General features: G+C 35.3%; 2 protein-coding genes across 2 annotated transcripts in view; one reads left to right on the top strand and one right to left on the bottom strand.

Moving 5' to 3' along the window:
• Positions 1 to 13,768, bottom strand: part of LOC135843982 (fatty acid synthase-like) — a 28,361-nt gene extending 14,593 nt beyond the window's left edge. Inside the window, exons 1-16 of the mRNA XM_065362057.1 lie at positions 13,167 to 13,768; positions 12,909 to 13,061; positions 12,654 to 12,824; positions 12,383 to 12,583; positions 12,011 to 12,249; positions 11,714 to 11,941; positions 7,243 to 7,449; positions 6,994 to 7,167; positions 6,656 to 6,886; positions 6,401 to 6,590; positions 6,095 to 6,324; positions 5,656 to 5,969; positions 1,341 to 1,599; positions 1,100 to 1,208; positions 762 to 1,016; positions 397 to 579 (exon numbers count right to left, since the gene is read on the bottom strand). Of these exons, the coding sequence (XP_065218129.1) occupies positions 397 to 579; positions 762 to 1,016; positions 1,100 to 1,208; positions 1,341 to 1,599; positions 5,656 to 5,969; positions 6,095 to 6,324; positions 6,401 to 6,590; positions 6,656 to 6,886; positions 6,994 to 7,167; positions 7,243 to 7,449; positions 11,714 to 11,941; positions 12,011 to 12,249; positions 12,383 to 12,583; positions 12,654 to 12,824; positions 12,909 to 13,061; positions 13,167 to 13,338 (3,316 nt within the window). The 5' untranslated portion in view covers positions 13,339 to 13,768. The remainder of the gene's footprint in view (positions 1 to 396; positions 580 to 761; positions 1,017 to 1,099; positions 1,209 to 1,340; positions 1,600 to 5,655; positions 5,970 to 6,094; positions 6,325 to 6,400; positions 6,591 to 6,655; positions 6,887 to 6,993; positions 7,168 to 7,242; positions 7,450 to 11,713; positions 11,942 to 12,010; positions 12,250 to 12,382; positions 12,584 to 12,653; positions 12,825 to 12,908; positions 13,062 to 13,166) is intronic.
• A 6,030-nt stretch (positions 13,769 to 19,798) lies between these two features.
• The window catches only part of LOC135845869 (pikachurin-like), a 71,797-nt gene continuing 67,733 nt past the window's right edge, over positions 19,799 to 23,862 (top strand). Inside the window, exon 1 of the mRNA XM_065364719.1 lies at positions 19,799 to 20,605. Within this exon, the coding sequence (XP_065220791.1) occupies positions 20,500 to 20,605 (106 nt within the window). The 5' untranslated portion in view covers positions 19,799 to 20,499. The remainder of the gene's footprint in view (positions 20,606 to 23,862) is intronic.

Below are 23,862 nucleotides of genomic sequence, written 5' to 3'. Positions count from 1 at the left end.
TGGAATAATGCTAGTATATTGTTAGAATAATGCTAGCATATTGCTAGAATAATGCTAGCATGTTGCTAGAATAATGCTAGCAGGTGGGTGGTCCTGAAAGCCACAAAAGTCATGAAAAAGTCGATGTTGTGAAAAGTAGAACATTTTTTAAGTTCAACTTTAGAGAGGTCGAACTTGAAATTTTTGGACACTTCAATGCTAGAAAAATGTTAGCATAATCCTAGGGACAAGCTAATAGCATAAAGTGCTAGCATTTCTGATGAGCTAGCATTATACTAGCAAAAAATGCTAGCAAAATGCTACAAAATTTTGTTAATAGGGTAGATTTTAAATATTTTAATGATAATTTTTCGATGAGGGAGGGGGTCTGATTTGAAGTTTCATCACATTAGTCACCTTTATCTTGATAATGCGGATTTTGTTTCAGCACAGCGTTATGTTTATCCACATCGATGACCACTCTATCGATACCTGTGAGCAAACAGGGTAACCTGGTATCCGTTTGTAAAATATACGTTTGCGAAATGGTATCCAAAAAAGTGATCCAATTTTCATTCCATTTAACCAACGCTCGACTACCTGCGAACACACGTATCATTTTTCATTCACCCTTCTACTACGTGTACGTACAAGGTACCTACAATACGTGTAAGTATGCATATTGAGTCCAAATATGTGTGGCACAGTAAATTATAACTAGGTAGGTATATTCCTTATGCATACTGCATACCTTACACCTATAGCGAATTAAAGACACGTACCGTCGAAATTGCTGCGTAGCATTTGACGAAATAGGTTTTTGTACTCGTACCCTCGGAGCTGGAATTCTTTATAAATATCGTCTTGTTCGAGTACCATATCGTCATCGTTTTCATTTTGGGCAATGGTGAGTGGCTGTGTTTCCTTTTCGATCTCGTCCGGAACGTATGCTCTACCGGTTAACACTACTTGATTGTTTTCGACAATTTCAAAATTTCCGCTTCCTTTTTGAATATGGACAAGGACGCTGATGGGTTCTGTATAAACAATTTTGTAAATGCGAAATGAGGCCATTTTTGAGATGATTTATGAGTTTGTGTATTTTTAGTGATATACTTACTGTCTCGATGCACGTTCACCATTCGTTGGAAACGTAATTTCTCAAACACTATTGGGGTGTCTTTTAGAACTCTGTCGTACATTAGTGGTAGTGTTTCCCATACTGGCAACTATGAACAATTTAGTACAGAAAAATAATATATTAAATCAAATGCTGGATTTTTAAGGAGATTTTTTGTAATTTGATAAAATAAATTAAATTTTATTTTTACTGTTTTTGAAAATTGAAATTACAAACTTACGAGGTAAAGGTAACCAGGAACAATATTTCGTCCGTCAATTACGTGATCAAATATATAAGCGAGGTCTTTAAATTTGGCGTTAAACTTGTATCTTCTTTCGCCTGGAACCATGTCTTCCTTTTTTGAAAATACCACATTCCAATCTTTGTCATGCTGCCATCTCACTAAGGGTGCTATCATACGTGTTTCTTTGCTAACTGGGTAATTCACTGCAGGATACAGTTCGCGAAATTTCAACGTTTCTCCCAGTAAAAACAATCTGCGTAACATGATTCACGAGATATAGGATTATACATACAATACATTTTATCATCTAAAGCGAGTTTCATAAATAGAAAGGTATAGTTTTTGGATTAGATTCTTAGGTGTCTCCTTATCCCTCCTTCTGTTATTGAAGAAGGCCGATGAAGGACGAGGGAAAAACTGAGTAATTTGATCCAAAAATTAAATAAATAGGTATTCGAGTTCAGCGATCTTGAGAAAATCGTCATTATTACGAGGCATTAATCATGCTTTCCGTCAGAAGACAGCCTTGAGAAGCCTGACAGGCGGGTCAATGACCTTGAGAGGCTGGGCAAGAACCAGACATATAGCTCAATGATCCTAAAAGCCCAGACAGGAAGCTATGTGGGTCAATGATTTCAAAAAGCCGGACTGCAGGATATACATACCGACAGGTCAACGACCTTGAGAAGCCAGACGGTCTTGAGAAGTCGGATAAATAGGTCAACGACCCCATGAAACCAGACAGAAAACCAGACAGGCGGGTCAACAACCTTGAGAAGACAGACTGGAAGGTAGGCAAGCCAGTCTTGAGAAGCCAGGCACACATGACCTTGAGAGGCCAGATTGGAAGCTATACAGCCTTGAGAAGCTAGACACTCAGTTCGAACTAACCTCAATTAGTGCACAAAATATGTTTTTTTTTTGTCAAAATTGCTAAAAAAAAAAGATGAGATAAGTTATATTTTTACAAAAATGGCTGAAAAGTCGTGCTTTTGCCCAAACTGCAAAAAAGTCATAGGTAGGTACCAGAGTTGAAAATGGTAACACTACCTGCTAACTGGTATCTGGTTAAAATACCAGCTAGTTAAACTGGCTAGTGGCTGGTATCGAGTTGATTCATCGGGTATAGATTAGTAGCGTATAGTGAGCACAACCCAATTGTTTTTGCACTTGATCTGCGCCCACACCCCAAAAATGGATAATGCATAAGTGGGAGGAGTTACGCTTCAACACCTGTCGTTCATATGTGTGATTGACATTTGACAGTGATTGAGGGCAATGCATTCAACACGCTACAAGTTATAATGTGAATTTGTGTGAAATTTTTTCAACTTGCTACGAACTACTAGCAAGAAGCAAGAATTTACAGTATAGGTAGTAGAGCTGAAAACAGTTATGCTACCTGCTAACTGGTATCTGGTTAAAATACCGGCTAAACCCGCTAGTGGTTGTATCAGGTTGATTTGGATATAGATAGTAGCTTATAGCGAGTACAACCCGAATGTTTTCGCACTTGGTCTGCGCACGCACCACAAAATTTGATAATGTGTAAGTAGGAGGAGTTACGCTTTGACACCTGCCGTTCATATGTGTGATTGACGTTTGACATGATTGATGACAATGATGATGCCATGCTGGTACACCGGCTACACATTCAATGCGCTACTAGTTATATTGTGAAGTGGTGCGACATTTTTTCAACTCGTTACCCGCTACTAGTGAGTAGCAAGAATTTACGATACAGATACAATAGTTACCCGCTGTTAGCAAGTACTGTTTTCAGCTCTAATAGGTAAGTATAGTAGTTACCCTCTTTCAGCAAGTACCATTTTCAGCTCTAGTAGGTACTTTTTCTCTTGCCCAAAGTTGAAAAATCATGCTTTTGCTATAACTGTACTGCTTATCAAAAATTTTGCATTTCTGTCCAAACTGCCAACAAAAGTCATGTTTTTGCCAAAAATTGTAAAAAAAAGTCAAAGAAATTGGAAAAGTACCATGTTCTGTTAAAATTACTAAATAATTTTTATTTTTGCCTCAACTGATAGGAAAATTCAATTTTTTCAAAAAAAATGTTGCTTGCTCAAACTTTAAAAAAAGGTCATTTTTTGTCATTGGTGACTTGCAAATATGTCTTGCCGCAACGTCAACTCAAAACAGAACCTGCAATGATTGATAGCATGATATTCAATGGTGCAAAAGATAATTTCTTTTGTACGTAGACTTCGTGTTTGGGTTTTGGCAGTTAGTTCTAGATGAAGAGTCATATAAATACACTGTGCTTATTATCAACGGCTAAGTATATGAATCTTGCAGACTACCATATGGTTTGAAAATTTCATCAGGAGAATTTGTCCATTCATATGATGAACCAAGTCATACCAGATCAAGACTGAGTATCTAAATTCATAGATGACGTAAAAGTTTCTGGCAGTATACGTTTGAGGAAACCTTACAACAATTACTCAACATACTTGAGTTGATAAGTAAACACGGATTAACTCTTGCCAAAAAGTCATGCTTTTTCTCAAAATTCATAGGTATCCAAAATTTTGCATACTTATGCCCCAATACTTAATTACAGAAAAAGTCATGTTTTTTGCCAAAATTGCAAAAAGTCCTAATTTGCAAAAATTTGTCATTTTTTGTAAATTGTGTCAAAATTATCAAAAAAGTTTTCATTTTAGCTAAAACTGTCAGGAAATGTTGTGTTTTTTGGAAAAAAAGTGTTTTACTCAAACTGCCAAAAATGGTCATTTTTCGCCAAAATGGCAAGAAACTCATATTTTGCAACAATTTGCGTTTTTTTTTGTAAAATTTTTCGAAATGTCGTGATTTGTGTCAAAATATTACGTGGAAATACAAAATTTTGCATTTTTGCCCCAATAACTACAGAAAAAATCATGTTTTTTTCAAAATGGCAGAAAGTCATAATTTCAACTTTTTTCAGTACAATTCGTCATAAAATTATATTTTTTGTCAAAATTACCAAAAAGTTTTCATTTTTGCCCAAACTGCCTAAAAAAAAGTAATGTGTAACTAAGTATCTATATTTTGTAAAAAAGTATGGTACCTATGCTTTTTTTGAAATTTCAGAAAAAACTATTCTTTTGCCAAAAATGCCACAAAATATTCTTCTAATCTCACCACATCTTAAAACTACCAAAAAGGTCAAGTTTTTTGGCAAAATTGCAAAAAGTCATGTTTTCTGTCAATAAATATTCTCAAAAAATTTAGCTTTGTTATCTAAACTACTAAAAAAGTCATATTTTTTTACTGAAATGTCAAAAAAGTCATTATTTCAAAAAAATTATTCATGCTTTTTGCAAAAACTGCAAAAATTATGCTTTAACTGCATGTTCTGCTTTTTTTTGCTAAACTGTGGCAAGAAATCTTGCTTCTTTCTATTTTTTTTTCTTATCAGAATATATTGCTTTTTTTGTTGCAAAATTAGCAATTTTTTCTAATTCTCTTTGAACTTGAAAATGCAAAAATTTTGACATGAATAAATTTTTTGCTTGATTGAAATTGTAGGCTTTTGTTTTTCTTTTCCCAACTTAAAATCTCATTTTGAAAATTAATTTGTAGAAATGATAAAAATTGTTTTCACCATTTAAAAAAAAAAAAATTGTAAAGGCAGTTTTCAATCTTTTCGTAGTCTTGCAACTGAATTTAAATTTCTTCTCTACTTTCATTGAAAAATTCCACAAATATGGATAGATTTGCTTCAAGTTTAACTCTTTTTAAGTTATGGAGCCTACTGTCTTATTCAAATCAAATCAAATCAAATCAAAAGTTATTCAGCCAGTTTTACGAGATATTACTAAAAAAATGCACCAATGTTGAATAAGTTGCCTACTTAGTTCGCCGTAAATAAGCATGTAGTATAAGCTGTATTTACGGCAAACCAAGTAGGCAATTTTATTAACGCCATCAAGTGGTTCTCAATTCTACTACTCTATGGTCATTGGTCTGTACTAAAAATTGGAATAAAAAATGAAAGTCAGGTGCTCCGATTTTGCTCAAATTTTTTTACAAGTTCCGTTCGATGGTAAATCAGAATTTCTATCCTAATTCCCCAGAGATCATCATAATGAATAGTAATGAAATTTCTTCGTTTATGAACATATTTTCAATAGTTTGGCATTTTGTTCAAACTACCTATATAGGTATAGAGACAATTTCCTGAACAACCTCCCTAAAAATGAGAAGGAAGGAAGGAAGGAAGGAAGGAAGGATGGAGGGAGGGAGGCTGCGTGGCATCGTGACATTTTAAAGAGTCTGAATTTTCAAAAATATTCTCATGACTTACTTGGCAGTTGCTTTCAATAAATATAACATGCTATCTTCACACTGTTTAACGCCCAATGAAACGTATGTGAACTCTTGTCCACAAGTTTGGTTTAATAAAGCTCGCAGCAGCGAATGAGGCGAAACTTCAATTATAACCGCATTTTCCTCTATTGCTCGGGTAGCTTCTTCGAAAAGTACCGGACTTTGCACATTATTTGTGATATACTTTGGTGAACAATATTTCAATTCTTCATTTTGTTGATTTTCAGGAGCAGTACTGGAAACAGACGTACTTATCCATCGATCCGATCTTTTTCGAGGTTCGGGGATTACCTGCAACGAATTGAGATTTTTTAAAAGCTGAATCATATGACTGGAGTCTTCTCCAGAAGCCTAATTTTATGGACGAATCGATATCTCATTATCATTATAATGAAAAATGTAAGTTTTTAATTTACTTTTTGCAAATATGGCAGAAGTTTAGGAGTGATCTGTTTCACGTATCGACTGTGAAAAGCGATATTCGAACTTTCGATTCGTCTCGCGAATATTTTCTCTTCTTGAAACTTTTCCAAAACTTGGTTTATCGTTTCAACTGGACCAGAAATCGTACAATTGCTAGAACTGTTCCGGCATGCGATATCAACATCGTCAGGTAATTTGGTTTTCAACTCTTCGTAACCAAGACCTGCAAAATCAAGGGGGTTAGAATTCGGATCAATAGAACTCATCATACCTATTTATAAGTACAGCGTTTTTCTCACCTATTGCGGCCATTGCTCCTTTCGGAAGCTGCGTTTCCATACACGATAAACCTCTGTAGTAAGCACATAGAATAGTTTGCTCCTTGGTCAAACAATTATCTGCGTAAGCGCAGGCTATTTCACCCGCTGAATGTCCAATCATTCCAGCAGCTGTCACATTCAGAGCTCGCAAAACGTCCACGAAAGCTATCTGACCATCGTAAACAACGAGTAAGTGGACTGGTCAACACTCAAGATGTGTAAATCTAAACCTACTTGTACTGCTGTAATTCCAACGAAACAATTTATCACGTTTTCCAATACTTTGGGATCGGTATCGCTTATGACTCGAATCAAATCCACATTGAAGGGTCTCAGTACTCGATCACATTGCTTAATGGATTCGGCGAAGATGGGCAACTGCATCAGCTGCCTGCCCATTCCAGCCCATTGACAACCGACTCCAGAGAACACGAACCATACCGGTCGTTGTCTAATTGAACAGTGCTGTATGTATGCATTAAGTGCAGATATTGGCAAACGATTACGATGTTCGAGCAGTCACAGCTGAGGAACTATTATACATCTATGTGTATGTAGGTACAAATACATACCGCGATTTCTTTGAAAAGAGTATTCTCCACTGGTTCTACGACCGTTGCTGGGATCGTCGTTATGGAATTTTCTCTCAGGATAATGGCTCCTCTGTATAAATGTTGAACGATATCTTGGCTATGGATTTCGTGCAATAAACTAACGAATTCTTCGTCAATTGGATTTTTCTCGAGCTGAAATTACAAATTAAAAATTACCTATGGATCGAGACGATTTGGTATGGCTTGTATTGGGTTTCATTAAGATACCTCGTTGAAGAAAATATCGACAGATTCGCGAGTTCGTCCGGAAATAGCAACGATTACTGGAAGTCGACGGTCTCGTTTCAAGTCCGGTAAGTCTGATTTGGATTTCTCGAAAGATTTCAGCAAAACGTGACCATTGGCGCCTCCTAAACCGAAACTGTTAATACCTACTAAGCCGTTCTTCTTCCATGGCGTATTTTCTGTGATTACCTAAAAAAAAAAAAATGCAACGATATTCGAATTAATTCACTGTATGAGACTGAAATTCGATCATGTACTCGACTGAGGCTAGTTTTCGGTCGTTTTTTTGCCTAGCAATGTATCATTACACGCCATGCAAAGTGTACTTATTTGGAAGAGAAAATTCTCAACTGGCCCAATATTTTTTTTAACTTGACAAAGATAAATAGAAAGAACGCAAAAATGCATCAGCAGTCATTTTAAAAGTAAAAATTCATTTTTCGATTCTTGGTGAATTTAAAAAAATTAAAAATGGGTAAAAAATTTATGGAAAAAAATCATTTTACCAAACTGGCCTAGAAAGCTGAAATTTGGGATATGCCCTTATTTGCGACCTGAGAAACCAATTGTAAACTGTTTCAAACCATTTTGAGCCCCCAGTAAATTTTTGAAACTTGAAATTCCCACAAAATTTCATCAAAATGCAGATGTTAAAGCCGAAATTCATTCTGAAAACTAATTTCAATACACTCTGAAGTCGACTGCAGGTGAATTTAAAGTCGTGTTGAAGCCTACAGCGACTTTTTGAAAATTATTTAAGCCATTCAGCAGATTTTCAATCATAGAAATTTCCATAAAATTTTACCAAACAGAGTTGGAAATCCAAAATTCACTCTGAATTCCAATTTTAACAAGCTTTAAAGTCGACTGCAGGTGGGTTCAAGTCATTTTGGAGTCTCCAGTGACTTTTTGAAAATTCCTAGAGTATCCAGCAGATTTTTAAAACTTCGAAATTATTTTTACACGATATTATCAAACGGAGTTAAAAATCCGAAATGTACTCTGAAAACTAATTTCAATACGATTTGAAGTCGATTGAAGGTGGTTTCAAGTCATTTTAAAGATTTCAGCTACCTTTTGGTAATTCCAGTTCTCCAAAAAATGCCACAAAATCTGTCCGAATTGATTTCAGCACGTATTGTGCAGAGTGAATTTCGGCTTTTCAACTCCATTTGATAGAATTTTGTGAAAATTTCAAATTTGAAAAATCTACTGGAGGCTCCAGTAATTTTCAAAATGTTGCTGGAAGCTCCTAAACGTATTGAAATCCACTTGCAGTCGAGTTCATAGTGCATTGAAATCAGTTTGCAGAATGAATTTTGTGGAAATTTTTAGTTTCAAAATCTACTGGAGGCTCCAGTAATTTCGAAAAAGTCGCTGGAAGCTCCAAAACGACCTGAAATCCACTTGTAGTCGAGTTCATAGAGTATTGAAATTAGCTTTCAGAATGAATTTCGTGGAAATTTCAAGTTTTAAAATATACTGAAGGCTCCAGTAGGTAATTTCGAAAAAGTTGCTGGAAGCTCCTAAACGTCTTGAAATCCACTTGCAGCCGAGTTCATAGCATATTAAAATGAGTTTGAAGAATGAATTTTGTGGAAATTTTCAGTTTCAAAAACTACTGGAGGCTCCAGTAATTTCGAAAAAGTCGCTGGAAGCTTCAAAACGACCTGAAATCCACTTACAGCCGACTTCATAGCGTATTGAAATTAGCTTGCAGAATGAATTTTGTGAAAATTTCAAGTTTTAAAATATACCTACTGGAGGCTCCAGTAATTTCGAAAAAGTTTCTGGAAGCTCCTAAACGCCTTGAAATCCACTTGCAGCAGAGTTCATATCGTATTGAAATCAGTTTACAGAATGAACATTGGGGAAATTTCAAGTTTAAAAAACTACTGGAGGCTCCAGTAATTTCGAAAAAGTCGCTGGAAGCTTCAAAACAACTTGAAATCCACTTGCAGTCGACTTCATAAAGTATTGAGATTAGCTTTCAGAATGAATTTTGTGGAAATTCCAAGTTTTAAAATATACTGGAGGCTCCAGTAATTGCGAAAAAGTTGCTGGAAGCTCCTAAACGTCTTGAAATCCACTTGCAGCCGAGTTCATAGCATATTAAAATCAGTTTGAAGAATGAATTTTGTCGAAATTTTCAGTTTCAAAAACTACTGGAGGCTCCAGTAATTTCGAAAAAGTCGCTGGAACCTGAAAACGACCTGAAATCCACTTGCAGTCGACTTCATAGCATATAGAAATTAGCTTTTAGAATGAATTTTGTGGAAATTTCAAGTTTTAAAATATACTTACTGGAGGCTCCAGTAATTTCGAAAAAGTTGCTGGAAGCTCCAAAACGACTTGAAATACACTTGCAGTCGACTTCGTAGCGTATTGAAATTAGTTTACAACATGAATTTCGTGGAAATATCAAGTTTAAAAAATCTGCTGGAGACTCCAGTAATTTCGAAAAAGTTGCTGGAAGCTCCAAAACGACTTGAAATACACTTGCAGACGGCTTCATAGCGTATTGAAATTAGTTTACAACATGAATTTCGTGGAAATATCAAGTTTAAAAAATCTGCTGGAGGCTCCAGGAATTTTCAAAAAGTTGTTGTAGGCTCTACATTGACGTGAACTCGCCAGCAGTCAACATAATAACGTGTTGAAGTTAGAATGAAGCGTAAATATCAAATTTCTAACTTTATTTTGATGAAATTTTGCGGAAATTTCAAAATTCAAAAATCTGCTGGAGGTTCCAGGACTGCTCAAAAAGGTTTGAAAGTTGAAACTGTTTCCAGTCGATGTGAAAATGCTTGGAGCCTTCAGCAGATTTTTGAAACTTGAAACGTGGATTTCAGGTCGTCTTGGGACATTTTTTGAAAGAACCATTCGCCAACGAATCGATCAATTCTTTAATTTATGAATCAATTCGTTCGCAAATGATTCACAAAAAATTATTCAATTCGTTCATGAATGATTCGCCGATTATTGAATAAATGAATCGATTCGTTCGCGAACAAGTCACTTAGACGAATCGATTCGTTCGCGAACAAGTCACTTAGACGAATCGATTCGTTCGCGAACAAGTCACTTAGACGAATCGATTCGTTCGCGAATGATTCATCAAAAATTTAGTAAATGAATCGATTCGTTCGTGAACGAGTAACTTATACGAATCGATTCGTTCGTGAACAAGTCACTTACACGAGTCGATTCGTTCACGAATGATTCATCAAAAATTGAGTAAATGATTCGATTCGTTCGCGAACGAGTCACTTAAACAAATCGATTCGTTCGCAAATGATTCATCAAAAATTGAGTAAATGAATCGATTCGTTCGCGAACGATTCATCAAAAATTGAGTAAATGAGTCGATTCGTTCGCGAACGATTCACTTACACGAATCGATTCGTTCGCGAATGATTCATCAAAAATTGAGTAAATGAATCGATTCATTCGCGAACGAGTCACTAACACGAATCGATTCGTTCGCGAACGAGTCACATTACACGAATCGATTCGTTCGCGAACGAGTCACATTATACGAATCGATTCATTCGCGAATGATTCACCTAGAAATCAATCAGTTTGTTCAATCATCAATCGGTTGTGAATTATTCGATTCGATTTAATTCACTTCGCTTGAAAAGAGATCAACTTCTACACAATAGTTTCACAAAAACCGAATCAATCGTAAGTTAATATTGATCCGTTTGCGAATGATTCGCCAAGAAATCAATCAATTTATTTAATCGCCAATCGTTCGTAAATGATTCGATTCGATTATAAACAGATCAATTACTGACATCACTGTACAAATATGTTCCAAAAAAAGTGAATCAATTCGTTCGTAAAAGATTTTTTTATTTGAAGAAAAGTCGGTCTTCTCACGCTAAATACGTGAGAGTTTTTTAAAACTTGAAATTTCCACAAAATTCATACAAATCGTGTTTATATTTCTTGAAGTTGACTTCAACGATTTTTATACTTACCTATCACTTTTTTAAAATAGAACGGTTTGAAACTACCGCCAATAATCGACTAAGTATGTTGAAATAATTAAGGTTGGAAGAAAAATTTTAGCTTTCTAGCATCATTTTGTAAAATTTTGTGGAAATTTCATCTTTCAAAACATCTGCTGGAAACTCCAGAACTACTAAAAATGGTTCGAAACCGTTTCCAAGCGATTTAAATGGTCAAAAATAAAACATATCAAATTTAAGTTTTCTATGTCAATTTGTAAAATTTTGGGGGTTTTCCATTGTTTGCCAAATTTTACAGTAAAAAATTCGCCAAAAATCAAAAAATGCCCTATGGGGTGGCTCCTGAAATTTTACCTGGTGTGATGCATTTTTGCCTGATCTTTCGATTTGGCGTTATCCAATTTTCAAAACATTTTGTATTCCAGTTGGGAATCCTCCCTTTTTAGAATTATTCTCACGTTGTTAGAAGCACTTACTTGAACTAAGCCGTTATGTAGAGCATCTATATCGTATCGAGGAGTCGTGTAATTGATATTGGGTGGAATAAGTCCGCTTCTCATCGCAATGATTACTTTGGCAACAGAACACATCGTAGACGCAGCTTCAGCATGCCCCATATTTGACCTGATTGAACCGACTTTCAGAGCAGAAGCTCGATTTTCGCATAATACCGCAAGTGACTTGATTTCTTCCCTGTCACCTGCCTGAATCCGCAGTCAAATTATAAAATCATCAAACTTAAGTATTGATGTAATTATTAGGTCTATACTTACTCTGGTGCCCGTAGCGTGAAGCTCGACCCAGTCAACGGTGCTCGGTTGGACATTACATTCGCGATAAAAATCGTTCAGAAGCTGTTTTTGCATTACATACGATGGGAAGGTTATCCCTTCGGCTTTGTATCCGTCGCAGTTCACTTTTGTATGAACTACTTTTGCGTAAATTCGTCTGGCGACTTTTCTTTTTTGTAAAAATATCGTGCAAACTGTTTCAGATCGGCAGTATCCGTTTCCTGTGTAAAATTCAGAAATGCAGATTACAGATTAGGGAAATTCATGCATCATGTCGCAATAATACATAGGTACATAAAAGCAGACAGTTGATAGTAATTCGAATAATATTGATTCATTGTAGGTATTTCTTACCAGCTTCATCCAAAACTCTGGCTACTCCGTCTGTACTGACGACTCCTAATTTTTGCAGATGTAACGTGATGCCATTATTTAAGCATAAATTGCAGCCTCCTACAATGGCCGAATCGCAATCACCATTTAGTATAGCTTGACGAGCCAGATGCAAAGCATTCATGCTAGATGAACATGCCGTGTCCACACACATACTGGGTCCTGTTCGTTAACAAAATCTTCTGTAATTAGCAGCATTTAATTTGAGGGAGGAGGTGAAAAAAGTACTTACCATGAAAACCGAAGCAATATGAAATCCGATTGGCTAAAAAGCATCGACCTATACCAGTCACTGTTAATCCATCCGGCGAACCTCCTCCGAAAAATGCCACTTCCGTTTCGCTCAGGTACAATCCAATAAACACCCCAACGTTAGTTCCTCGTAAAGTGTACGGATTGTAGCCTGAAATGGTAAAAATCACATTACAAGTTCATAGTCGTCTCAATTCCTGATCCTCTCAGCCTAGTCGAGTGTACGAATGTTTACCTGAATCGACAATAGTTTCGTATGTTTTCTCCAGCAGCAGTCGTCCCATAGGATCCATGTTATCGGCCATATCAGACTTTAGTCCAAAATACGAAGCGTCGAATTTTTCCACATCCGGTATTTTGCCAATTCCCAACGACGAATACTCTTTACCTGCAATAAAAATTAATTTTTTATCCAACAAAAAAACCAAAATGAGCCCAAAATTAGGTTTTAAAAATTGATTTGTCGAGATATGTAGATCAAAAATATACGTACTCGGAATCAAATTCAGTTTATTTCTCAAATAATGCTCCAGTTCTTCGAGATTACGAGTGCTGGGGAAAACTCCCGATATTCCGGTTATAACGATGTCACTTTCATCTTCATCTTCGTCCTCTTTTGAGCAGCTCGTGATGAATTCGAAGTTATCGTCGTTCAATTTATCCATCTCGATGTGGATGGGCAAGCTGACTAGGGACTGAAGCTGTAGACTTGTACACTTTCGCGCGTTTAGCTGTTTTTATCGAACTAAAAAAAAATGATCACACCAAGCTTTAGGATATCCAATGCACCAGTTCATGTAAAAAATACTCCAGTGCTGAGATGCAACTAAAATCACCGTTCAAAAATACACGTAGATACGAACACCGAAATTTATAATTATTCATCTACGACGTTCGACGATCGTATGTATTTAGATCTTATTTTTATTGCATTATTACAAATCACGTTCCTCATTCACCTACTTGTGCTTTCACGACGATGGGTAGTTATTACACTGTTTCCAACTTACAGTGGTTTGGTTCAGATGCTAAATGTTCTTGGGTTCACCCTGCTCCCTGTCTCTTCTCATCATTGAAAGATGAAGTAGGCTAATATGTTGGCCACATGATGCATCACGTATTGGTTTTACGTACGCATTTTTCGATACATTGTGAGAAATATTCAACGACTCGTAGTTACAGTCTTTTTTTAGAATTAAAAATCACGTTTACGAATACTTAATTCTTCATATGTTAATCCGATGAGCGATGCTGAGCAGCAACATGTGCCACTGCATAAAATATTTCAACTACGAGTACTTGACTTTACTGATAGAAGTTTTTGAAAAAAAAAACTACCTAAGCATAAGTACGTACATAGGTACCTAAATAATAGGAGTTGTGAATGATAAATTCAAATATTGGTTCATTTTTCTTTAGTTCGATCTTTCAATATCTCTCCACCCTCCAATCCCCTTTTTTTGTTGAAAAAATGATCGATTGGAAATTCATTACAGGGGAGAGGGGAAACAATTTCTAAAAATAAACTGACAAGTGACATCTGAACTCAATTCGTAGAAAATTCTTATATTACTAAAAATGTTTTTTTTTTTTTTTTTTTTTTTTTTGAGAAATGCATTTCTAGTTGACTCACTGATAGAATAAATTTGCCATTTTCAGGAAATTTTTCTTCATTAATCAAATTGAACAAATGTTCTAATGGTATTTCATCCCCTACCCAAATAAAGGTGAAAATCGTTTTTCAAGGATATTCTGATTACTAGGCACTGCCTCATTCCTGTCTAGCTGATGTCATTTCCCTGTGATTCCTCAGAGTTTTCTTCTTATAACTCATGAACTAAATTTGTTGAAATAGCTGCGACGTTCACTCATTCCGCCACCTCCTCTTCCTCTTCTTCACCATCTCATGGCCTATCTGTTGTACCCATCTTTGGGTCAATGTGCACAGAGTGTACTGGTATGGTTTGCGAGGAGTTTCAAGTTTGAATATTTTTAGTTTGGCTTTACCATTAACTTCAGGAGTTTTTGGCTTTCCTCCTTGAGTTACCTTATGTGGCTCTTTTTGGGATTCAGTCGGTTTCTTTTGTGACCTTGTTGTTGGAAATCTATTTTTTTGGTTTTTCATTGTAATTACCTTGATTAGACATCCCCGAGTGCTTTTTGTACGTATTATGTTAGCTTTATCAGTCGTGCAAACGTGCAGCCGTGCAAATGTGCAGTCGTGCAAACGTGCAGTCGTGCAAACGTGCAGTCGTGCAAACGTGCAGTCGTGCAAACGTGCAGTCGTGCAAACGTGCAGTCGTGCAAACGTGCAGTCGTGCAAACGTGCAGTCGTGCAAACGTGCAGTCGTGCAAACGTGCAGTCGTGCAAACGTGCAGTCGTGCAAACGTGCAGTCGTGCAAACGTGCAGTCGTGCAAACGTGCAGTCGTGCAAACGTGCAGTCGTGCAAACGTGCAGTCGTGCAAACGTGCAGTCGTGCAGTCGTGCAAACGTGCAGTCGTGCAAACGTGCAGTCGTGCAAACGTGCAGTCGTGCAAACGTGCAGTCGTGCAAACGTGCAGTCGTGCAAACGTGCAGTCGTGCAAACGTGCAGTCGTGCAAACGTGCAGTCGTGCAAACGTGCAGTCGTGCAAACGTGCAGTCGTGCAAACGTGCAGTCGTGCAAACGTGCAGTCGTGCAAACGTGCAGTCGTGCAAACGTGCAGTCGTGCAAACGAGCAGTCGTGCAAACGTGCAGTCGTGCAAACGTGCAGTCGTGCAAACAGGCAAGCGTGCAAACAGGCAAGCGTGTAATTGGGAAAACATGTAGGCAGGCAAACTTGTAAACAGACAAGAAAATTTTGCAGATATTAGACACCTGTCGCAAGCCAAAAAATGGCAAGTAATGAAGTAAAAGAAGTTTACTTAACAAAGTTTAAAATTACTGACCTTTTGGAAGTCAAATAATGATCTACATAATATTGAACAAATTTACCACTCAAAAAGACACCTATGAGTAAGCAAAATTTTATCTTCTGGAAGGTAGATTACTACCAACCTATAGGCTAGACTTGCCATTACTTACTGGCCTGAATGATTATGCCAATATTAATATGTATATAATATATAGTCTCAACTTGCCACCATTTGTTGGTTCTTTATTATAAAAACAAATAATAACAGTAAACAAAAATTAAAACAAAACACAACAATAACAAGAACCAAAAGGTGAAAAAATGTACCACTTGATATTGGTACACTCAAGCTTATTTCCTAAAGAAAAAATACAAATAAAATCACACATCCAATCTCTGAAACTAAAGATAAAACAAACAAGTAATAATTACATAATATAAAACACTTGCTCACTCATTAGGTATGCACTGGATCCACTTATTTTATTCACCTTATCACCGCAAATACAAAGTAATTCTGACAAAAGCCTCTGGACACCAAAAATTCTAATTTAAAATGAAAACAATTTATAAATGCACTCATTGTACTATAAATAATTTTTAAAAACACTCATACTTATATAATTACAATATCTACTTTGTTAAATGACGGGCAAGTAGTGTAAATGTGCAGTCGTGCAAACGTGCAGTCGTGCAAACGTGCAGTCGTGCAAACGTGCAGTCGTGCAAACGTGCAGTCGTGCAAACGTGCAGTCGTGCAAACGTGCAGTCGTGCAAACGTGCAGTCGTGCAAACGTGCAGTCGTGCAAACGTGCAGTCGTGCAAACGTGCAGTCGTGCAAACGTGCAAACGTGCAGTCGTGCAGTCGTGCAAACGTGCAGTCGTGCAAACGTGCAGTCGTGCAAACGTGCAGTCGTGCAAACGTGCAGTCGTGCAAACGTGCAGTCGTGCAAACGTAAACGTGCAGTCGTGCAAACAGGCAAGCGTGCAAACAGGCAAGCGTGCAAACAGGCAAGCGTGTAATTGGGAAAACATGTAGGCAGGCAAACTTGTAAACAGACAAGAAAATTTTGCAGATATTAGACACCTGTCAATTTGAAAAATCAAGCCAAAAAATGGCAAGTAATGAAGTAAAAGAAGTTTACTTAACAAAGTTTAAAATTACTGACCTTTTGGAAGTCAAATAATGATCTACATAATATTGAACAAATTTACCACTCAAAAAGACACCTATGAGTAAGCAAAATTTTATCTTCTGGAAGGTAGATTACTACCAACCTATAGGCTAGACTTGCCATTACTTACTGGCCTGAATGATTATGCCAATATTAATATGTATATAATATATAGTCTCAACTTGCCACTGTTTGTTGGTTCTTTATTATAAAAACAAATAATAACAGTAAACAAAAATTAAAATAAAACACAACAATAACAAGAACCAAAAGGTGAAAAAATGTACCCTTTGATATTGGTACACTCAAGCTTATTTCCTAAAGAAAAAATACAAATAAAATCACACATCCAATCTCTGAAACTAAAGATAAAACAAACAAGTAATAAATACATGATATAAAACACTTGCTCACTCATTAGGTATGCACTGGATCCACTTATTTTATTCACCTTATCACTGCAAATACAAAGTAATTCTGACAAAAGCATGTGGACACCAAAAATTCTAATTTAAAATGAAAACAATTTATAAATGCACTCATTGTACTATAAATAATTTTTAAAAACACTCATACTTATATAATTACAATATCTACTTTGTTAAATGATGGGCAAGTAGTGTAAACGTGCAAACGTGCAGTCGTGCAAACGTACAGTTGTGCAAACCTGCAGTCGTGCAAACGTGCAAATGTAATCGTGTGAACTTGTAATTGTGTGAATGTGTAATCATTTGAATGTGTAATACTGTTAACGGCCATAGGTAAGTTGATCCGGGTTTGATTTTTTTTGAAATGAAAAAGTCCAAATTGATTCTCACCTTTTCTTTTCAAGAGTCTGAATGGATTCCCACCTTTTCTTTTCAAGTGTATGAATTGATTCCCACCTTTTCTTTTCAAGTGTTCGGATTGATTCTCGTGTACTTTTTTATTGTGTATGAATCTCATCATCATCTTAATTCCTGCCAGCACTTTGGGCGCAGTATGGTGCAACCATGAATAGCACAACTAATTCCTGTGAATGTTTCCATTCTAATCTGAATTCTGATTTCTGTTCCTCCAATCCCAGCATTCATAATTTTATTGATGTTCCCCTTCGGAATACAGGCAGAAACATAATATCAAATGCCGGTCAAAAGTGTATTGTAATTGCAAACAAAAAACTGAGAAGCTCAATTTTATTGAAGAAACCATGAATCGATACAGCAAGAAGGAGCTCACGTCATTGGAGTTCGTTCCTCAGTTATGTTTCAAGTTTCTGCCCACAAGCCTTTAGTTAATTTTATTATTATTACATTTGAGGAGCGATATTCCAAAACGCCCTATGTCCATCAAAAAAAAAAAATTTAGTCTGGTAAATTGGCTATTTAGGTGGGTTTAAAACTTTATTTGGGTGAATTTATGATGTTAGGAGTGTAGCTATACACTTCATCCACCAGATACCGCTAAAAAAAATTCAATAAAAATGGACAAAGTGCGTTTTGGAACACTTTTTATTTTTAAAAACGCGATTCGAAAAAAATGCACGAAGGGGCGTTTTGGAATATCGCTCCTCATTTATATCCAACCCTCTCATGTCCTTTTTTTTTCTAAATGCTTTATAGCTACCTACATATTTTTTGGGAGACGACCCAGCCAACCTCCTTGTGGTGTCTCCTGGGTACCTAACTCAATTCGTACACTTGAAAAGAGAAGGTAGGAATCAATTCGGATACTTGAAAAGAAAAGGTGGGAATCAATTCGGACACTTGAAAAGAAAAGGTGGGAATCAATTCGGACACTCGAAAAGAAAAGGTGGGAATCAATTCGGACACTCGAAAAGAAAAGGTGGGAATCAATTCATACACTTTTTTCATTTTGGTAATCAACTCACCAACTCCCCTGTAACGTGTTTACCGTGTAATCGTGTAAATGTGTAATCATGTAAACGTGCAGACGAGCAAACGTGCAAACGTGCAAACGTGCAAACATGTGGGCGTGCAAACACTTTTTGAAACAGTGGGAGTACTCCATCATAGGAGTGTGACTCCACATTACTGCATAGATTGCTCTTACTCCAAGCATATACTCCTCAAAAAAATCTCACTCCTGGCACTCCTTACTCCTACTCCTACCCTACTCTTGCAACACTGACACCAAGGAGTCACCAAGTACTAAAAAAAGTTTCAAAGGCTCGGAGGACATTTTCGTGATTTTTTCAATAGATATGAATTCACCTTCAAAAAAGTCAAAAACTCACCTGGTGACTTTTGTGAATAAAGCGTGAGCCAGTGAGCCTAATTGGAGCATTTGTATGAAATTTCTCAAAATTAAAAAAAAATCAAGATATTATATAAAATAAATCCAAAACATTGCGAGTGAAGTGATACGAATTTTCTCACAAGTAGGTTACAATTTCAGGGATTTTGTTAGGGGACGGAGTTGAAAAAAAAATCCTATTTTTTTCAGGTTATCTATATCAATTTTTAAGTTGAACCAATGTCAAGAACTTTCCTTTGGTTTTAATTCGAATTGATCTTGGTTCATGTTCTGAGCATCAAACAAAACAACCAACACGTTTCAAAAACTGATCTTGTCTAATTTAAATAATTTACGGCAGAGTTAAAACTGAAACGAAGTGACTGAAACTGAATCAATTGAAATACCTAATAACATTTAACAATCAAAAGGCCAAAACTGGAACTGAAATCAAAATTTATCTACTTAGTTTGCTGCTGTCTTTGTGAAGTTGTTCATGAAAATGAATGCAAACAGTCTGTGTAGTTATTGTTACACCTCTAACAACATTTCTCCAAATATTTTTTCTTTCACAAAAAAAGACCACTAAAATTAAGAAAATCTCATCCTCTGAGCATTTACCATGAAGACTACCTGTCCTACTTGGACTTTGAGTACTACGCCAGGAGCCATACCTTGAAACGTCATTTAAGTTGCGTCCCATAATTTTCAGAGGGCTGTACAGAAGCGTACTCTGGCGTCCATTTCACGTACAAGGCGATAAACTATACTACACTTATGGCATCGGTGCAGCATAGTAACAGTGGTTGCCGACTATACTCTATACAACTTTAATCGAATTCGAATCCGCCGGCGCGCTGTTCTCTATACTAAAGCGTCAGTTCGGTTCGTCGTTCTCACTTTCGAATGCGCTTTCGCTTTTCAAAAATTACCCTCGTTTGCTTGTTCATTCGTTGAAATTTGTGTTAACTTAGTGTGTTTTTTGTTTCATTTTTTTACATTTTACTCCTTTTTATTTTTTGTAACCATACGTACTCGGAGATGTTTATTATTCTTACGTAATTTCTCGAAAACCTACATTCGTAACGCGTACATTTACCCGATTGCTTTTCTTGATGTTATTTTATCGTATTTAAACGCAGTCTCGAGTGTTTATGTTGATCGTATCGTGTCGCGCCGTTTATAGTTAGTGTGGAGTGTGACGTGATTATGTCTACATTATGTAGATAGTATAATATCGGTTTCGGAGTAATCGAGTTGAAGTTTCGAGTGAAAATCGGTCATTCGAAGGATCAAGAATTAAATCAAACAGGAAAAGGAGAAGGTCCCCTCTTATCAAACGTACCCACACACAAACATATCAAGAAGAGAAGCTGAAGTCGAATATCAGCAATCGTCCAATTCAAGAGCATGTAGATCGGATAAGTTGACGCGATAAGCATTTCATCGCGTTCATTTTTAGAGAAAACGACCCGAAGAAAATGTAATATCTGTTGAGGAAATATCAAAGGTTGCTAAAAATGGATGTTGTGACTAGATCGCTGTTTGCATTCTTCCTTATTTCGTTTGTATCTTCGAAAGATACGCTGACGGTGGAAAACACACAGTTTGAAGCAGCTTTTCAAGGTAGGTTGTGTGATAATTGTAGGTATAATAAGGTTGTCTCAGACTCAAAATTTTGTATAAATCAGTTCATAAGTAATTCTGTTATTTTAGGTCAGAAAAATATTTACTACGAAAAAGTGAAAATTAATGAAAAGAGGTAAAGAAATTTTCAGAAAATCTACCAAGAAAATGAAAGATTTGAAAACAAGCTCATAAAATTTCCAAGTTCATTTTTTGAGCAGATAGGTTCAGAATTGCAATTAGTTGATTTGTTGAAATTCAAATGCTTAATTTGATGTTACCAAAAAAAAAAAAACAACAAAAAACAACAAGAATACATTTTGATGGGAATTGAATGAGTTCTCCAAGATTTTGAAAGTAGTCCGAATGGAAAAATGTCCATCTAGAAATAACTTTTCAACTTTTTATCAAATAATTCTCTGTGTAGAGGATCTCAAAATGAGCAAATAAGGTATTTCTGACAATTTTTTCCCATCTGAAAAATTAAAAAGGTCATGATTTCGTAGATACTGAATTACATGATTAAATCGCAATACATACCTTAATAAAAATAAAACCCAGAAACAATTAACAATCTATGTAAAATAGAAGGATCCATGCTGAAATTTAGATGTGAGATAACTGAGATAAGTAATAAATTCAAAAAATATTTGTTTTCTTACATTTTTTAATAGGGCAGCTTGTTTATAACTGATTCATTTGTTTCAAATTCGAATTTCTAATTGCCAGACGACTTACTGGACACCCTATGGAAATGTGGTTTTCTGAAGATGCTAATTTTGATTTCCACCACCGCCATTCATCCAGAAGAAATATCTAAAATGGAAAGAATCATTTATATGTAATTTCGAAAGAGTCAAGGATTTTCAAAGGCTTTAATTCTGTATTTATTTGACTTTGATTTTTCACTCAAAACTTGTCAGAAGCTGGAATAGAGCGTTTGACATTGATAGTTGATTACAATGATTTTAAAAACTTAAATTCAAAATTTGATACCCATTTTGACCTGAGAATTTTCAAAGGCTCGATTGAAGACAGAATTTTACATTTATTTCCGGGACCTGAAATTTCAAACGGAGGAGTTTAGAATTTGACATTGGTTTTTGACCCAAATATTTTTAAAAACTTGAGTTCTGAGTTTGATGTACCGTTTTTAACTCAAGGAATTTCAAAGGTCCAATTTTAGAGTTTGACATTGTTTTTGACTCAGGAAATTTCAAAAGGTGAATATTCAAAATTTGAAATTAGGGATTTTTGAAGGCTCGAATTCAGAATTTGATGCCAGTTTTTGATCCAAACATTTTCAAAAACTTAATTCAGGGTTTGATATTTGTATAAGTTTTTATCCCAAGGGATTTCAAAGGTCTCAATTCAGAGTTTGGCATTGATTTTTGACTCAGAAAATTTCAAAAACTAGAAATTCGAAATTTAAAATTAAGTAACATTTAGGATTTTTAAATGTCTGAATTCAGAATTTGACATCATGCAATTTTTGATTCAAGAATCCTCAAAAGTGTGAACTCATAATTTCACATTTGTTTTAAATCAAGAATTTTCAACGTTTTTTTTTCATAAATTGACGCTAATTTTTGGTTCAGAAAATTCAAAAACTGAAATTCGGATTTTTGACATAAATTTTTGATACAAAGATTCTCAAAAATTTTAATTCTGAATTTGATGTCAATATTAATCCAAATATTATATTCTCAAACACTTGAATTCAGAATCTGACATTTGTGTTTGACCCTTGAATTCATAACTTGACGATAAGTTTTGAATAAAAGAGATTCAATTTTGAATTCAGATTTTGGTATGAGATTTTTTCCTCAAGAAATATCAAAGCCTTGAAGTCAGAATTTGACATAAATTTTTGATACGAGGATCTTCAAAAGTTTGAATTCATGATTTGATTTAAAGTATTTTTGAGCTAAGAAATTTCAAATGCCTTAATTCAGAACATAAGTAACATTAATTTTTGACCAAAGGATTTTCAAAGACTTGAATCCAAAATTTGGCAATAATTTTTAAAGGTTTTAATCCAAAATTAGACAATAATTTTTAAATGAAGAGTTTTCAAAGGCCTGAACTCAGAATTGACATGCATTTTTGGTTCAATTATCTTCAAAACCTTAGACTCACGATTTGGCATTAATTTTTAAACCGAAAACTTTCAAAAGTTCAGATACAGAATTTAACATGAATTTTTGATCCAAGGATTTTCAAAGGCTCAAGCTCAGAATTGACATCAGTTTTTTATCCAAGGATCTTCAAAAGCATGAACTCATAATTTGACATTAATTTTTTGAACCGAAAATTTTCAAAAGCTTCAATACAAAATTTGACACTAAATTTTGAATGAAGGATTTCAACGGCTTAAACTCAGAATTTACATCAATTTTTGATCCAATAATCTTCAAAAGTCTGAGCTCACGATTTGGCATTAATTTCTGAACCAAAGATTTTTAAAGGTTTGAATCCAGGACTTGATATTTGTTTTTGACCCAAGGATTTTCTAAGGCTTGCATTCAAAATGATCATAATTTTTGAATAAAGAACTTTCAAACATTTGAATTCAGAATTTCAGATTAGTTTTTGACTCGCGAAATTTTAAAGGTTTTAACTCAAAATTTGACATCAATTTTTAATTCAATGATCTTAAAGAGCTTGAATTTAAAATTCGTCAATTATTTTCAAATCAACAAGTTTCAAAAGCTCAAATTAAGAATTCGACATCAATTTTTGATCTAAGAATTTTTCAAAATTCGATATCAGAGTTTTACATCAATTTTTGATCCGAGGAGTCTCAAAGGCATGAACTCAAAATTCACCATTTATTTTTGAATCAAGAATTTGACATCAATTTTCGATCTGAGAATTTTCCATAACTAAATTCTGAGTTTGATGTCAATTTTTGACCAAAACATTCTCAAAAGGGTTGAATTTGATAGTTGATACTCATTTTTGACATTTTGACCCAAGAATTTTCAAAGGCTTCAGGATTTCGTCACCAATTTTTGATCAATGGATCTTCAACACTTGAATAATATAGACTTTGACTCCAATTTTGAATGCAAGGATTTTTAAAGGTCAAAATTATGATTTTGATGTCAATTTTTGATACAAATATTCTCAAAGGCTTGAATTTAAAATTGCAAATTCATTTATGATTCTTTAATTCAAGGATTTTCAAAAGCCTGAAGAGTTTGCTTTCAATTTTTTGATCCATAGATCTTCAAAAACTCAAATAATATACTTTT

This window comes from Planococcus citri, chromosome 4 (assembly GCF_950023065.1).
Source record: "Planococcus citri chromosome 4, ihPlaCitr1.1, whole genome shotgun sequence".
Lineage (NCBI taxonomy): Eukaryota > Metazoa > Arthropoda > Insecta > Hemiptera > Pseudococcidae > Planococcus > Planococcus citri.
This window is presented reverse-complemented; position numbering and strand designations above follow the sequence as displayed.